Source organism: Anolis sagrei, chromosome 1 (assembly GCF_037176765.1).
Source record: "Anolis sagrei isolate rAnoSag1 chromosome 1, rAnoSag1.mat, whole genome shotgun sequence".
NCBI lineage: Eukaryota > Metazoa > Chordata > Lepidosauria > Squamata > Dactyloidae > Anolis > Anolis sagrei.
This window is the reverse complement of record NC_090021.1, coordinates 289,641,520-289,659,520: the sequence shown is the minus strand read 5'-3', so window position 1 is coordinate 289,659,520 and position 18,001 is coordinate 289,641,520. Positions and strand designations below refer to the sequence as shown.

The 18,001-nt window shown below is 39.2% G+C and overlaps 1 protein-coding gene across 1 annotated transcript; it reads left to right on the top strand.

Moving 5' to 3' along the window:
* On the top strand, positions 1-10,772 carry RAD51 (RAD51 recombinase). The gene is made up of 10 exons (XM_060760450.2): positions 1-100; positions 1,741-1,847; positions 3,670-3,807; positions 4,058-4,175; positions 5,439-5,530; positions 6,329-6,423; positions 7,985-8,098; positions 9,308-9,437; positions 9,559-9,680; positions 10,061-10,772. Exons 2-10 carry the CDS (start codon positions 1,761-1,763, stop codon positions 10,182-10,184), a joined length of 1,020 nt encoding a protein of 339 aa, XP_060616433.1. The 5' UTR covers positions 1-100; positions 1,741-1,760; the 3' UTR covers positions 10,185-10,772.
* The last annotated feature ends 7,229 nt before the right edge of the window (positions 10,773-18,001 follow it).

Genomic DNA, 18,001 nt, shown 5'->3' with positions numbered 1-18,001 from the left:
TCAGGAGAGCGCAGTCACGTGACGCAGTGGCGGGCTCTTCCGAATTTGTGGGCGGAGAGGAAGAGGAAACAGGGAAGCAGACGGGGCCTGAACCACTGAGGTAGCTTCATTCTCCCCACCCCCTCCATAATTCATATTCAGAAACAGATAATATTGGGGGGCTCTCCCCTCGGCTTCCTCCTGCTTTGAGAAGTTCTTGTTTTGTTTTTCAAAGGAAACGTTTGCCTTCCACTCAGAGTGGGAATGATGTTGGCTGAGTGAGGCCGCCATTACTGGGCAAAGAGAGGGCGTTTGGCCAGCTGTGGCTTCTCTTTCCTGGTGGGACAAGGGCCTGCGTAGAGACTGGGAGAGGGGTATCTTTTCAGACTACAACTCCCAGAACCTCACAATGGTCCACAAGTGTGGCTGAGAGAGTGAGTCCATTTACTACACCAGGCCTGGGCAAACTTGGGCCTTTCAGATGTTTGGACTTCAACTCCCATCATTCCTAACAGTCTCGGGCCCTTTCCTTTTCCCCCTCAGCCGCTTAAGCTGAGGGGGAAAAGGAAGGGCCCTGAGGCTGTTAGGAATGATGGGAGTTGAAGTCCAAAACATCTGAAAGGCCCAAGTTTGCCCAGGCCTGGTCAGCATTAATCCTGCAGTGTAGAAATACCCAATATTAGCTGTATGCTTTTTTGTATAGGAAACCCAAATGAATGATTTAAATTGGTATTATTATAGCATACTAGCCGTCCACACGTTGCTGTGGCCCTCAGAAAACAGAGGAATTCCAGGCATGAAACAATAGACAGAAGAGACATGTGGAAGGCCATTGATAGACGGAACTGAAGGTAGATGGATAGAACATAGGTAAGGTAGAGAGATGGATGGTCAGATAGACAGACAAAAGTGGGTTGGACTAGATGGCTTTTGGGTCTCCCTTCCAAGTGGTTGGCCATTTGTCAGGTAGGCTTTGATGGTGTCTTCCTTTACTGCCCAATGAGGTTGGACTGGATGGCCTCTGGTGCTCCTTTCCTACTGGATAGCCATCTGTCGGGAGGGCTTTGGTGGTGTCTTCCTTTACTGAAAAAAGTGGTTGGGCTGAATGGCCTATGGGGCACCTTTAATAATAATAATAATAATAATAATAATAATAATAATCTTTATTTATAACCCACCGCCATCTCCCCAAAGGGGACTCGGGGCGGCTTTAACTACCATGGCTCAATGCTGTGGAATAGTTCCACGCTGTAGACCAGGTAGGGACAGATTTGGCCTCTCCAAGGGTTTTGGACTTCAACTCCCACAATTCCTAACAGCCTTTTGGGGTTGGAGTTGTTTTTGTCACTGTGTTTTTCAGTGTTTTTATGAGTGATGGTCACTCGTTGACCTGATAGGTGTCAACGAGTGACCATCAATTCATCCAGTGGTTTTTGAGTTATGTTAATTCCACAAATGAACATTACATTTTATTTATGTAGAGGGTTTGACTGCCCAATAAAAATACTAGTAAATGTGTTTATTTATTTACTCAATTTATACCCTGCCTTTCTCACCAAGTAGGGGACTCAAAGTGGCTTACATATATATAGGCAGCGATCCAATGCCATACGAACATACATCAGTAAAATAAACATATACATTGAAATAGTCATTTAAAACATATCAAACCTTTAAACCACTTATTTACAAATGGAGTCTTGTACCAAACAAGCTCTGTGAAACATCCCATCATTTAGCAGACTTTTCCTGTTTTATTAGAAACATCAACAACTTTAGCCATGGCCATGCAAATGCAGAGTGACACAAGCATAGATGCATCAACAGAAGAGGAAAGCTTTGGCCCTCAACAAATTTCACGGCTGGAGGTATGTGGTGTTTCTTACGAAATATATGTTTGTGTTGAATTCATTAAGGAATGCTGATAAGTATTGCAACTGGCTGGTCTGGAGTGAAGGGTCATCACTAGGTGAAGGGTAAACAAGGGGAAGGAAGATAGAAGTAAATAACAAGTATGTAATACAGCTAGAGGGCCCCCAGGTGGCACAGCAGTTTAAACTACTGATCTGGGGAAATTGCTGACCAAAAGGTTGGTGGTTTGAATCAGGGAAGCGCAGTGAACTCCTGCTGTTAGACCCGGCTCCTGCCAACCTAGCAGTTCGAAAACATACAAATGTGAGTAGGTCAATAGCTACCACGCTGGCAGGAAGGTAACTGTGCTCCATGTAGTCACGCCAGCCACATGACTTTGGAGGAGTATACGAGCAACACCGGCTCTTCGGCTTAGAAATGAAGATGAGCACCACCCACCCCCCAGAATCGGACATGACCAGACAATGTCAGGGGAAATCCTTACCTTTAATAGAGCTAGAGGATGAATGCCATATATTATAGGACGCAAGACATAACATATTTCTGTATTGCAATCTGTTATGGGGAAATGGTACATACAAGAGAACGTTGCAATGTACCTGCTTGGGGAATGGCATACCTGTATTATATGTACTTGATTATCCCTAGTTTTCTTTTTAATGTTTTGTATGTCATCAATTCACTCAATAAAAAACCTTTAAATTAAAAAAAAGGAATACCAACAATTCTTTTTTAAGTGTAGCGTTTAAATACTTCATTTATTTCAGATTTTTTTTACCCCACTTTTCTCCACAAGTGCACCCAAGACAGCTTATAACATACAAAACAGATGTTAAAAACATAGTTAAAATCAAATATTTGATATAACCAATGCTAGTTTCAGTACAAGGAATGCTATTGTGGTTTTTAGTTTTGGTGAACTGAAAAAAACTTTTATCTCAGGACCTGCTCACCACCAATGAGAACTTTAATTAAACTCTGGTTACATTTATTTATTTTAAGGTATTTCAGAGACACCTGTCTTGTACAATATATCCAGGCAATGCAACAATAATAAAAAGTATATTCACAATAACTACAAACCTTAAAGAAAACAATTGACTTTTAAGTTATGATACACCATCAAACAGAGGCCAATTATAAGAAGTGTTTGATGTTGAACTGAATCAATGTTGGTATTATTTTGGATGAGTAAATGAGACAGGTATTCCAGAAAACAGGTGTTTTCCTGGGGAAAATTGTAGAAAATCCCCAAAATATGGAAAACGTGCACATAAATCCTTGCCATGCTGACACAACTCTCCCCAGAGCACACACACCCCAAACCTGTGAGGTCCTCACAACCTCTGAGGATGCCTGCCATAGATGCAGGCAAAACATCAAGAGAGAATGCTTCTAGAACATGGCCATATAACTCAAAAAACCTACAACAACCTAGTGATTCCAGCCATGAAAGCCTTCGACAATACACGGCAGCTGGTTTGTTATTGGAAAAATAGTTTTCAGTAAAGTCTGATAGGCAGTCTAATCATGGAAGTGGTTGTTCCTGCACAGGCAGGGGAGTGGACTAAATGGCCTTCAGAGTGTTTTCCAGCTATATGAATCTAATCCATAACAGAACTAAATTATTACAGCATATATTGTTCAGCAAATGAACTAAGAGTACCATGGTGTATATATTATCACAATGTATATTGTGTCACATTCAAATTTGTTTTATATCATCTCTCATCATCTTCCCAGTTGCACCCAAATGCCTCATTTCAGATCCTGTATCAAATATACTGTAGTGAATAACACGATGTTTGTTTTGAACAGCAATGTGGCATAAATGCAAATGACGTGAAGAAATTAGAAGAAGCTGGATTCCACACTGTTGAAGCTGTTGCCTATGCGCCAAAGAAGGAATTGCTCAATATTAAAGGAATCAGTGAAGCCAAGGCAGACAAAATCCTGGTAATTACATTTAATTAATTAAGAAAATGGAAATATATAATATTTGCATGGGTGTTTTTTTTCTCTGTAATAATTTCTTTTGAACAGTGCTTTTGAAAATTGCCAAGTAAGGTGTAATTGCCTATTTAGTTCTAATTGTATTATGATATGGTTTCTGAAAAATATAGTGTTATAAGTGAGAGTTTTAACATAGGAGTGCAGTATTATTTAATTTTGTTACTCCGTGTTCTGATCTTTCTGTTTTTCTCAGGCAGAGGCAGCAAAGTTAGTTCCAATGGGCTTCACAACAGCAACAGAGTTTCATCAACGGAGGTCAGAAATCATTCAAATTACCACTGGATCAAAAGAACTTGACAAACTCCTTCAAGGTGTGTGTATTGACTTTTACAAAGTATAAGTGTAGAATTATATTTATACAAACATGTATGTATAAAAATGACAGACCTGGCATTGTAATACAAATATAAGAGGGAATCTAGTTTTAGACCACATGGATATTGAACTTCAGATTTAAACTACATTCAGTATCCACTATTATAACAACAACAATAACAACACCAACTTTATTCTTGTACCCCGCCTCCACCTCCCCGAAGGGATTACATATGGCACAAAGTGCCTGAAATAAAATAAACACACAGTACAATACAATAAAGTAAAACATATAGCATATAAAACAATTTAAAACTCAGAACAATGCCTAAAATGTGTGGTGACAACTATCATAAGACATGGCCAGAATGTAAACAAGAAAAGGGAATGGGATAGTGCAAATTGTAGCTAAGGAACAAGGGCATGGAATGAAAGTGCAGTGCTAACCTGAATATATATCTTACTAAGCTCAGTATGGTTATTTTTGAGTGAACATGCTATGATTGCATTACTAAAAATGCTGGCATCTCCTTTTTGCAAAAATATCTTATAATTTGTTGGATCATATATATCACCTTCCGTATCAGGTATTAAGTGCAAAAATAATTCAGCACAGAAACACTCAAACAGTAAGTAAAATATTGTTGAACGCTTTCATAGCTGGAATCACTAGGTTGTTTTCGGTTTTTTCAGGCTATATGGCCATGTTCTAGAGGCATTCTCTCCTGACGTTTTGTCTGCATTTATGGCAAGCAGCCTCAGAGGTTGTGAGATCCTCACAACCTCTGAGGATGCTTGCCATAGAAGCAGGCGAAATGTCAGGAGAGAATGCCTCTAGAACACGGCCATATAGCCCGAAAAAGCCTACAACAACCCAGTAAGTAAAATAAATTACCTTTAATTGGTGAATAATACTTCATAGTCATACCTTTTCCAGAATACCATGTCTAGTTGGTGAATAATACCGCATAGTCATACTTTTTAAAGTAAAAGAAACAAAAATCTGTTCTGTGATATAGCTAATTTGCCTTTAGGAACTTCTCATTTTTCAAAATCTGTCCTCTGCTCCTTGTAGCTGGAACTTCCCACATTATTTTGGAAGTTGCATCAGAAATATTACTTTAGTATAAGGCCTATTCTAAAAGTAGGATACCAAAGTGATCTTTAATGTTTCCGTGATCTTGAATTTATAAATTTACGATATATGTGTGTTGTAAATTAGATCCCCGAATCTGAATCTTAGCATTTTTCTTATCCAGGAGGAATAGAAACGGGGTCTATAACGGAAATGTTTGGAGAATTCCGCACAGGCAAGACTCAGTTATGTCACACACTTGCAGTAACCTGTCAGGTAAGAAACTAAAATAATAAAAAAAAACATGCTATTCAGAAGGAATTTTGAAGTCCCTTTGAAAATGCTGAAATTTGCCAAAAGCACAATTTAGTGTGGAAAATAATTACATATTTTTAATAAATAGTTCTCACTGCTTGATCCTTTTTGTACTTATCATTTTCTCCTAGAACTCTCCTTCCTTCACCATTGATTTTCCCTCTTCTTTGGTCCTGGATAAATTGGTCATATTTTTGCAGATGTTCCCTCAGCTAATTTGAACTATACAAGCTCATTGAGTAAATTCTGTCCTATAATGAGACATAGTGCCATATTATTAGTAAGAACATATCTTATAATTTGTTGGATCATATATATCACCATCCGTATCAGCTGATTTATATTGTTGTTATTGATACCGTTGGCATTGAATTGTTGCCTGTGTTAGCCGCCCTGAGTCCCCTTACTGGGGTGAGAAGGGCAGGGTAGAAATGGCCAATGGATAACTTATTCTATATCTAGCAGAATATCATAGTCGCCTAATATTTACCTCGGGTGTGGCTCTTCTAGTCCTTCTTTAAATAGCAGTTTCCATATTTCCATTTTAGCTAGTATTCTAATAATTTTAGCTATAATTGTTTCCTAAATTACAAACAATAAGCAAGCCCAACCGGTTTTGTGTGTTTTTAGCATTTTTCTGAGAGATCCTGAGATACATTAAATCATTGTAAACTATGCTCGTTGTAAAAAGATGCAACTAGGTTTATCTTTCCCAAAGTTCTTAGTAGTCTTACAACAGTCTGGCTTTGCCTTTCTCAGCTCCCTATTGATCGAGGTGGTGGCGAAGGAAAGGCCATGTACATTGACACAGAAGGGACTTTCCGTCCAGAGCGTCTACTTGCTGTGGCTGAGAGGTCGGTAAAGAGATCCTGGGAATGACTGGTGTTGCATCCAGGGTGCTTAGAAGGTTGCAGTGCCATCTGCTGTCAACTGATGAGAGACATACAAGCAAAGCAATAGCACTGAACCAACTTGAATCATATTAAAAATTCTGTATTAGTTAAATGATATTTTAAAAATTCAATACGACAATACACAGTCTTCACAATATTAATAGGTAAACAGGAGCTGTTCTGCAACTAGGTGTGTGCTCTGGGCTGCAAGTGAAAATCCTTACCTACCTCAAAGGCTGATTCAAGGAGATATGGAATGGTATTCCATATGTACTTTGATGAGCTATCTGCAGCCGTTTTGGCCTTTATTGTGACTGTAAAAGTATTAATAGGTATAGTCAGGTCTATTACTATATTTTTTTTTGCTTGGTTTGAAAGTATATGGGCTATTTTGGAATGTTCCTTGATCCCCGTCTTGATGGACAGGCATACAAAATGTTCCCTGTTTTCTATTAGACCACGTGAAGTATAGCAATGCAATGGTATTAAAACAAATTTGAAATAATTATGAATGAAATTTCCCAAAGATAAGAGCTAATTTATAATTGATGTGTTAGCTATTTCCTCAGTGCTTCCTACCCATGAATGTGTAGGAAACTGGTCAGGGACTAGAGATTTGAGACAACGTGTTATTGGAAAGTATTGGAGACTTTATAAGTCTTAAAAGGAAGAGCCACAGCTTACTGGCAGAGTACATGCTCTCCATGCAGAAGGCCCCATGATCAATCTATTATATCTCCACTTAGGGCTGGGAAGGGATCTGGCCTGTAACACCAGAGAGCTATTCGGTTTTGACAGTATTGGGTTCAGTGTAAGACAGCTTCCATATTCCATCAATAGTTAATGCAAATGTCTTCTGTGATTTTTAGCAGTTGGTGGTCAGGAGACTTGAGCAACGTGATGAACAAAAAGTTACATGCCAGAGATGCCTTATTGGGACTTCTGACATACATCCCCCTCCCCCGCATCCCCAAAATAAACATGTAACACAAATGACAGTAGCTTCTATCCAAATCAAATCAATAACATGAAGCAGCAAAAAATTAGGTTTGTGGGGAGGGAAGAAAATTATAAAATGATCAGTTATTATGCAGGAATTTGTGTGAGCCTTCAGTCATCATCACATACTTCTGTAAAATAAACTCAGTATATCCACCAGTCTGTATGTTTTCTTCTTGTGTTGGGCAGCACTATAGAGTTCTGTGTTTTTTATGGAAAGTACTGATGAAAATGTAGATGGTAAACTCATAATCAACCAGAGAAGAAAAATCAAGGTCCCCCATACCTCACTTGAGAGGAACAGTGGAAGGGATATGAAGAGAAATTGAAATCTTTGATACCACAATCAAACAGGTCTTTGAAAAAATGAGGCTTTATTGGGAGTTCATTTATATGTTGTGTGATATGAGTTTAAAGGGGAAATTATTGCTCTTTTTCAGATGAACTTTTTGTGTCTTCTGATATACTTTCCATTTGATTAAAAATGCAGCAATCTTTCCTTTGTTGGTTATGTTTTTTCTAGGTACGGCTTGTCTGGTAGTGATGTGCTTGATAATGTAGCATATGCGCGAGCCTTTAACACAGACCATCAGACCCAACTCCTTTACCAGGCATCTGCTATGATGACTGAATCAAGGTAACAAAAAGTTTTAAGATAAAAAGTAGCAAGCAAAGATGATTTCACTGTTTCACAAATAAAATACTTGTGGTGTTACCCTTTATCTCTAAAAGCTGTCAAGATCATAACATGTTTAAACATCCTTTGTTCACTTTTGGCATTGTGTTTTCTGTAGGAGTGTTAAGACAAGCTTCCATTATGACTCTGTGTTGGGAACTTTCTGCTTCTAATGTTTTGAATCAATGATCTTAATATTAATGTAATTCTTTTTTGGAAAAAAAAATCTGATTTTAATGTTTTAATGTTTTGTACTCCTGGCCTATGATTATCACAATAAAATTCATTCAGAGATCTTCCATTACTTAATATATAGTTATTCATTAACAATCGGTTTGACTGCTGTTTGTATTCATCCAGAGAAAAAATCCAAAACACCAAATTCTTCTCCCTGCTGCTGACAAGCTCAATTCCAAGCAATGTTTTCCTGCCCTATCTCCCCATATTTCAAGGAAAAAATACAAGAAAACCATTTTCAGATATTGATGTTGTATACCAGATTATTTTTATATGTTACAAGAACCTGTTTTACCTTAGACAATTTCCATTAATATTATCATGGAAATTGAGATGATGGACAGTTGGCTAGGATGGTAAAGGTAAAGGTTTCCCCTGACATTAAGTCTTGTTGTGGATTGGTGCTCATCTCAATTTCTAAGCCAACGAGCTGGCGTTGTCCATAGACACCTCCGAGATCATGTGGCCAGCATCACTGCATGGAATGTCGTTACCTTTCCACCAAGGCGGTACCTATTGATCTACTCACATTCACATGTTTTCAATGTGCTAAGTTGGCAGAAGCTGGTCCTAATAGCAGGAGCTCACCTCACTCCCTGGATTCAAACCACCAACCTTTCAGTCAGCAAGTTCAGCAGCTCATCGGTTTAACCCGCTGCGCCACCAGGGGGCCCATTGGCTAGCATATATTGTTCATAATCAGTAGTGTATACCTAACCCAAGTTTTCACTGGGTTTGATTGATTTTCATTCAGGTATGATTTTTCTGCTAGATAACATGGCTGCATGATAATCAAGAGGATTACTAGATGTAACCTATTACTGAAAAATTGTTAAGTGTTCAAAACAGGTTGTGCACAAAAGTGGGAATAATGTTTTTAAAACTAGATGAAAAATAATTGCATACTCTTGTTCATCTGATCTGTTCTTTTAGATATGCCTTACTGATAGTGGACAGTGCTACAGCCCTCTATCGGACAGATTACTCCGGTCGAGGTGAACTGTCAGCCAGACAGATGCATTTGGCCAGGTTTTTACGGATGTTACTTCGACTTGCAGATGAGGTAAATTGTTCTTAGACTGATGTTGTTGTTTTTTTCTCTTTTGTGTTTTATTTCCAGTGATCCAAATTAGAGATTCTTATTGAAGTTTCTATTTATGCCAAATAATGCTTCTCTTTTGCAGTTTGGTGTAGCAGTAGTGATTACAAATCAGGTGGTAGCACAAGTGGATGGAGCTGCAATGTTTGCTGCAGACCCCAAGAAGCCTATTGGAGGAAATATTATTGCACATGCTTCAACAACTAGGTGAGAGGGGAGGATTGTTATCTTACCCTTACGCTAATTTAAGTAATTGTTTACCTAACTAGAAATGGTATATGAGTTTAGTGTTCAATGTATATAACACAGACCAGCAAAAAAAAATGATGTCTCCGCTTTTAGACTGGCTTCTAAGGTTATTTGGGGCAGATTGATTCATAAAATTGCATTAGACAGGCAGCATCAGCTCTAGTTTATTAGATCTGGTTATGGTGATGAGTGGTATATGGTGTATGTTCTGGATCAACAGGTCTAATATACACATAAACAATGCTAACATACAAGGCATCAACATTATAATTGATTTGACAGCAAGTAGATCTTTTTTACTTATTAAATGAATAAATGCATTCATTTTTCCCTTTCAGGTTGTATTTGAGAAAAGGTCGAGGTGAAACTAGGATATGCAAAATCTATGACTCTCCTTGCCTCCCAGAAGCAGAAGCCATGTTTGCTATTAATGCTGATGGAGTAGGAGATGCTAAAGACTGAAGAACCCTTCCAATTCAATTTGCGACATGAAATGGGACAAAAAGTCTGTCCTTTCTCTCTTCCTCATGACCTTCCTGCTGTTGTTTCTGGGACTCTGGGAAGAAGTCATAAACTAGATAAAGCAACTATTTTTATTAGCCTTGCTGCACCATATTTCAAACAAAACTTAAGAACTGGCCTGCCCAAATCTCCAGCATGTCCTGAATTAGATCCTTCAATGTAGTCAACTCTAAGAAGCCATTTAAAGTGTGTAAAATGCACACAAGGCAAATGTGTGTATCAAGTGTGAAGCTTTAAGCACTTCCTGGTTTTGCAGTTGAAGCCAAGATAAAATGGATCAAATGTGTTCTGTAACTGCCAGACTGTTGTGTTGAGGAGCTACAAGACTATTTCATTATCTTACCGCAAGCTGAAACTTTAGCTTTCTATATCTGTACAGCTGTAAATTGAGATGTTCTTTGAATCTGCCTACAAAAGGTTGTAAACCATTTTCATAGTAACACTGTTGATGTGTTCAGCAACTGTATCTTTTGCCTGTAAATATTTGCTATACAATTTGATTTAATTAAAGTTGATCATATACCAGCTGTTCTTGGTTCTAGAGGTTTCTGTTTTCTTATACATATCTTTGATGGAAGCAGAAATCAAAGAAAGCATTCTATTCAGATTAGCCATGGAGCCTGGTGAAATAATGGATGGGATGGGATGTAATATCCGTACCTTGATTTAAGTTGAATTCCAAAAATTCTTTCAACTTTTGTTTATAATTCTTAATTATATCCTCCTTTTGCAGTAATGATTCCTTCAGTTGCCATCCAAATGTTTCTTCTTTTCTTTTATGTACTATGGTTACATTTTGAAATTGTTTTAGGTAGGATTTCCGTCTTCAGAACTTGAGTTTTAAGTTTTGGCAGATATCCATACCATATCAATTCTAGAGAGAATCTTATGTCTTTCTGAAAAGTATGCATATTCTTTAATCCCCATTTACATGCACACTACTCCCAACATTTCCATCATGTCAAAGCAAACTTTTGGTAGTTTACCTTGTGTTGCTTTAACTATTTTCCCAGAGAGTTTGTCTTTCTTTAGAGATATCACTCCCTTTCAGTCTCCCATAAAGCACCAGTTTTCATAATGAAAGTCCAATAACTTTGTCAAGAGTTCTTTAAAAATCTTGGTTTTCTGTTGTTTGCAGCATAAAACCCTAACTATTAAAGTTGGAGTTTAAAGTAGATATCTCAGCCCCTACACATCTACCTTTATCGCCAGAAAGTATCAGTTTTGGATACAATTGTGGCTTGATATATATAGCGCAACTACTTTTGTCTTTTTAAGACTTGCTGAAACAAATTCTCCCAATTTCTTATGAAACAAGAAAAATCCTCCCTTTGAATGTGCATCACCTGCAGGCATATTACATCTTCTCTTAGTTTTTTAAGATAGTGATTTTTTTTCCTTTTGGGGAATGAATTTGCCCCATTTATATTCCAAGATAGATATTTGTAATCCACACTGGGGTTTTTTAATTTAATTGATTAGACAAATCCATACTAGTTGCTCCCAGCTCTGCAGAGTCCTCTTCTTCTCCCTATCTATTATTCTTCGAATCTGTCTGTAGCCATTTTCTTTGTTGACATTGTTTAGCCTTACTTACAAATAAGTGTTTAGCCCTTGTAAGTAGGTTCCTTCCAAACCTTATTCAGAGAAAGATCACAGCTTAATCTTTCTAATCAGTCTCTAACAGCTTGATTACTCAGCTGTCTTGATGTAATTGATTGCTTAACTACCAAATAAGAAGAGAAAACTACTTTACCTGAGATGCAGTTTAAACAAACACAATCAGTTAAAGTTTCCCTTACTTTAAATCATTCTTTGTATTTCTTCTGTATGTTAACATGACAATTCCATAGTTGAAATTCCTTCTTTTCCAGAGAAAAGGTACAACTCACTGGGTTGTTATCACTGATAAGGACAGATCTCTCTTAGAAGATCATTTAGTGGGTTTCCATGGCCAAACGGTGAATTGAATCCTGGTCTCCAGAGTCCTAGTCCAACACTCAAACTACTACACCATATTGGCTCTTTGGAGAAGCTTCATTGTGGACCTATAATGCTATAATTATATAGGGCCCTTAGAAGGACATCAGATTTGCTAAAACTACATTGATGATGTTAAAAACGACATTGACAAGGATGTGGCATATTTGGAAGACAGACTTGAGCAGCAAAAGTTGGTTAATATACCAGTGAACTTAAGGATCAGTTAGGAAATCCTAAGCACAATGAGAGAACTGAAGAAACTGCTTTGAGTTGAGTTTTTGCATTTGCATCTTTCCTGAGGATAGTTTTTTTACAGCTGGATAGGAGACCAAGCATTGTGCAGCCTAAACTGACCCAAACTGTTTCAGTACATTGGTTTAGCTACCAGTCACGAACATCCTGCTGTCATTCTTTGGAAGTCTCACACATCTGTTGTGCATATCCCAGAGAACTGGCAACACTAGACTACACAATTAGTAGGTTGTACACAGATTTAACTGCTGCCTAATATGTGATATGTGAAAAAACCACAGCAACAGAGGAACTCAGCCAGCTACTTTGCTGGAGGAACAAATGGGTAGGTTTGTGTTATTGAGAAATCTGTTTCCTAATTTCTGGAAAGAAAACCCACATCTTGTAACAAGTTTGTGGGTAGAGTGTTGGCTGGATTTGCCACTGTGTGTGGTCAGAGCCGTCTAGTTTTGTGCCCAGCTTTCAGAAGCATGCTAATTTTTTCCATATGTGGACTTAATTGGTGAAAAATAGAGGGATTGCTAATTCGCACCATCAATCTTTTAATTTTGCCAATATGGTATACACTATTGTTTAATACACATATTACAGTTATATACTACTTTGCAGCATACACCCATATTTTTACGATGTAGGCTTAGATATATCCAATTAAACAACTATGTGTGGTCTGCAAAATAGGTGCAAAACAAGGTCCAAAATAAGATGGACTATAATTTTCACTCTTGAAGAAAAATAGGTTGCCCATAGAAGACATAACCCTGAATTGCATTCATTTTGTGTCTTCCACTCTTTTCTATACGAAGTGGCACACCTCACCCCCTTGTGTATAGGAGGTGTAAAGGTTTCACCAATTTGTGAAGAAGCCACCAGTTTGTAACGGTTTTGTAAAGATGCCACCACTTTGTAAGGGCTTATTAAATTGATAGCGTAGCTAACAGCTAGTAATATTGATTTGGTCTTTCTTCAGGGTGTAGCATGACTTAACTTGGAAAGGATTTGTAACAGAAACCGGGCTTTATAAGAAACTGTAACAAGCTTGGAAAAAGTTGTTTTTGAATCCCAAATTCCTGACTCTCAAGGGATTCTGAGATTTATAATCCTAATGTAACCTTTCCTTACCACTCTGGTCTGTGGTGTCCTTGGCTCTGCATTATGTGGTCAATGGAGGTGCATTGAAGGATAGAAAACTCTTAGGAGGAACTGTTGGCGGAGCAGTTGGGTTTCCAGCACTAACACCTTGAGGCATTTTGTGGAGTTTTTTTTTCCCTGTGAGAGGCTTGTGGCTGCTTCTCTTCCACCCTCTGGCTCCTCCATTCTCCTGTGGAAGGGACACAAAGAGTTAAGGGGAGCCTGTCATAAGGTGAAAGCCGGCTGGAAGGGAGAAGGAAAAGCAGTCACGCAATGAAAACAGCGCTGGCTCAAAGGGGGCAGGGTTCTCACGCATTGCCGTGTAACCCTGTCATCTATCTTGTCACGGCCCAGGCCCGCCTGTCAGCCTTAATCCACGCCGACAGTGGATTAATCTTCACCTCACACACACAGACACACTCCCCTCCCCAGAGTGAGGCAGGAATGGGAGCGAGGAGGAGAGTTGGCTCTTTGGCCAAGAAGCCTCGGCTCCTCTGGCTTGGGCCCATCCTGAAATAACCGCTAGTGATAGATAGCAGTGATTATGGCTAGACTCTGAGTGCCAGAAGAAGCTTTTCCCTCTCAATCCCTCTTTTTCCTTGGCAAAAGATTCTCCTTCCATTCATCTCATGTCACAAGCACACTCACAGGAATGGATAAGAGGACTAGAGGTGCACCTACACCACATAATCAATGCAGTTTGGCACCACTTAAACCGCCATAGCTCAGTGCTATGGAATCATGAGAGTTACCACTCTCATGGTAAGACATCAAAACTGTTTGACAAAGGAGGCTACACACAATGTAAAACAGTGTTTCTCAACCTTCCTAATGCTGCGACCCCTTAATACAGTTCCTCGTGTTGTGGTGACCCCCAACCATATAATTATTTTTGTTACTACTTCATAACTGTAATTTTGCTACTGTTATGAATCGTAATGTAAATATCTGATATGCAGGATGTATTTTCATTCACTGGACCAAATTTGGCACAAATACCCAATACACCGCAATTTGAATACTGGTGGGGTTGGGGTGGGATTGATTTTGTCATTTGGAAGTTGTAGTTGTTGAGATTTATAGTTAACCTACAATCAAAGAACATTCTGAACTCCACCAACAACGGAACTGAACCAAACTTGGCACACAGAACTCCTATGACCAACAGAAAACTCTGGAAGGGCTTGGTGGACATTGACCTTGAGTTTTTGAGTTGTAGTTCACCTACATCCAGAGAGCACTGTGGACTCAAAGAATGATGGATCTGGACCAAACTTGGCACGGATACCAAATATGGCCAAATGTGAACACTGGTGGAGTTTAGGGAAAATACACCTTGACATTTGAGGGTTGTAGTTGCTGGGATTTATAGTTCATCTACAATCAAAGATCCCCCTGAACCCCACCAACTATAGAATTGGGCCAAACTTCCCACACAGGACCCCCATGACCAACAGAAAATACTGTGTTTTCTGATGGTCTTTGGCGACCCCTCTGACACCCCCTCCCGGGCCCCCCAGGGGTCCTGACCCCCAGGTTGAGAAACACTGATGTAAAACTACAGTTCCTATGATTCCATAGTAATTAGCCATGGCAGTTAAAGCATTAATTCTACCATGACGATGCACCCTAGAAGATCCATTTCAGCCCACTTTTTTTTCTTTAAAAAAATAATAATTTTATTTTAATATTATAATACACCTACAGTGCACATATACAAACATGTACACATACACAGACAACCCACCACCCACATTTCAGTTACATGGTGGGTGCACTGGGGGTTGGACGAGGGGTAACCTTACTTCTGCTCATGTTGGAGTAAGAATTTGAAGGGATCTCAAGGGCCATCCAGCTCTACCCTGTTCTGCCATACTGGGATATACAACCAAAACACTTCCCATAGAGGGCCATCCAACACCTGTTTAGAAACTTCCAGAGAAGGAGACTCCACCACATTCCAAGGCTCCACCACATTCCCCCCCCTCTCCTGTCTAATACCCTGCAAAATTGCTCTTACCATCAAATTCTTCGTATTTTCAGCTTTTGACTTAGGACTTCATCAGACTGTCTTTGGGCTGTCTTTTCCATGTGGTTTTCTAAGTGCATGGAAATGGAGCCCAACGACCATCTTCAGGAATCAGTTGTTACCTGACTTCAAATTGGAGAAAGTAGGGAAAAGACAGGGAAAAGTGCAGAAAGAACATGGGAGAGCTGGCAACCCAAGAAGGCAGAGTAAGGGTAAGACTCCACTTTCCCCCCTCCTGTCTGATGAAGTCCTTACCTCTCTGTACTAAACAGAGGCTTGAAAAGTAATTCAGAAGACTGCTACCCTGAGCAATAATGATCACATTGTCACCCCTTTATAGAATCATAGAATTGGAAGAGACCACATGGACCATCCAGTCCAACCTCCTGCCATGCAGGAAAAGCTCCTGACAGATGGCCATTCAGTCTAGATTTAAAAGCCTCCAAAGAAGGAGCCTCCACCAAGTGTGGTGAAGTTCCACTGTTGAACAGCTCTGCTTCTTCGAATCTGGAATATTTCAGAATTAAATCTTCCCTAGAATAAACTAGCTTCCCTTCTTTGTGATCACACTCTTCATTTTGAATGAGAGATGGTGGCTCATTGATAAATTCAGCTCCACAGTGTTGTATCTGTTTTCTGCCTGAAGTTTGCATCAACCTAGAGCAGGAGTCCTCAAACTTTTTAAACAGAGGGCCAGGTGACAGTTCCTCAAACTGTTGGAGGGCTGGATTATAATTTGAAAAAACAAACAAACCATGAATGAATTCCTATGCACATTGCACATATCTTATTTGTAGTGCAAAAAACATTTAAAAACAATACAATAATTAAAATTAAGAACAATTTTAACAAATATAAACTTATTAATATTTCTGTAGGAAGAGTAGGCCAGCTTTTGGCTGATGAGATAAGATTGTTGTTGTGTGCTTTCAAGTCGTTTCAGACTTAGGTTGACCCTGAACAAGGGCTGGGTAAATGACCTTGGAGGGCCGTATCTGGCCCCTGGGCCTTAGTTTGGGGACCCCTGACCTATAGCATGAAAAGGGGCTTGTGATGGACAACATTCTGGATGCTATCTTTCATAATTGGAGATGAAGGCTACACCGTGCCATGTAAGAAACCCTATACATGTCACGCTAATGGATCTTTTACAAGCTGCTGAGGCCATGGGTGAGATAAAGTTCAGCAGCTGGGCTGGGGAGTGGGGGAAGGCAGGTAAGGAGTTCAGGTTTAGTTACTAGAGCAGAAGCAGTTCACCAGAGGAAAAACGCAAAGAAGGCAGTGTGTCAGCTAAGGGAATATCTGAGGTAACACAGAGTACAAGACTCCCATTCACCACTTTCTGACAGTGATGCTTGCCTGGCTTTATCCCTAAAAGCCCCTGCTTGGTTTCCACAACCCGAACTCAGTTATAAATCTCAGACCACAAAACCAGCACTGAAAATTGCTCACATGCCATTATGCATATATTCTTCTTGCAATGAGACAAAGTGTAGAAAGCAAAACCATCTCAGGACAACAGTCAGAGGCCAAGGAGGGTGAGAATGGGAAGGAAAGACTTCCTGAACTTTGTTTGGGCAGAGCTTGGAAGACGTCTCCTTTTTTGGACTGCATTTCCTAGATCAGTTTAGTTATCATGCTACAGCAAAAAGTAACTTTTACAAACTCCTCAGTTCATTTGTTTGGAAATTACTTTATTGATTTTAGTTATAACTGAATGTGTGTGATGCTATCCATTTTTTAAAGGCTTAAAAGAAGAGTCAGAAAATAATACAAATAAAGAATATTGTTAAAACTCTGAAAACTATTCAGATGCAGTCAGATGTGAAATAATACAGCTGTTCACTAATAATCTGAAAATATCTAAAAGACTTCTGGTCCCAAGCTTCTTGAATGAGGGATACTCAACCTGTACAAAAAAAGAAACTACACCTGAACATTAGGAAAAACCCATTTACCATAACAACAACAGCAGCAGCAGCAGCAACAACAACAACACTTTATTTATATTCTGCCCTTCTCACCCTGAAGGGGACTCAGGGCGAATCACAGTACACATACACAGCAAACATTAAATGCCTCTTTGTATAGACAATACACAGACAGACAGAACAGAAGGAGATGTTTTGTTTTGACTCTGTGTCCAACTGTTTTGGTGCCGTGGAAGATTGGGCTCAAGTCCAGCCACAGGAGGTGCTGTCACTCCGTCCTCTATGACGAAGAGCCGTCAGCACTTTCTCCTTCCATTTGGTCGCCCAGCATTTTCTGATTTTCTTTCTTTATGGCGTCGTAAAACACCTCCCCTGCTTTTAGCGGTACCTAATTTCTCTAATTACAGCTAAAACTGTTTTTGAACTGCTTA

What these genes read in the sequence shown, in the direction of transcription:
- RAD51 (XM_060760450.2), top strand. Translation starts at nt 1,761, where the DNA reads ATGGCCATGCAAATGCAGAGTGACACAAGCATAGATGCATCAACAGAA. An exon ending in CTACTTGCTGTGGCTGAGAG is followed by an intron (nt 6,424 to 7,984) that starts GTCGGTAAAGAG and finishes TGTTTTTTCTAG; the next exon opens with GTACGGCTTGTCTGGTAGTG. An exon ending in GCACATGCTTCAACAACTAG is followed by an intron (nt 9,681 to 10,060) that starts GTGAGAGGGGAG and finishes TTTCCCTTTCAG; the next exon opens with GTTGTATTTGAGAAAAGGTC.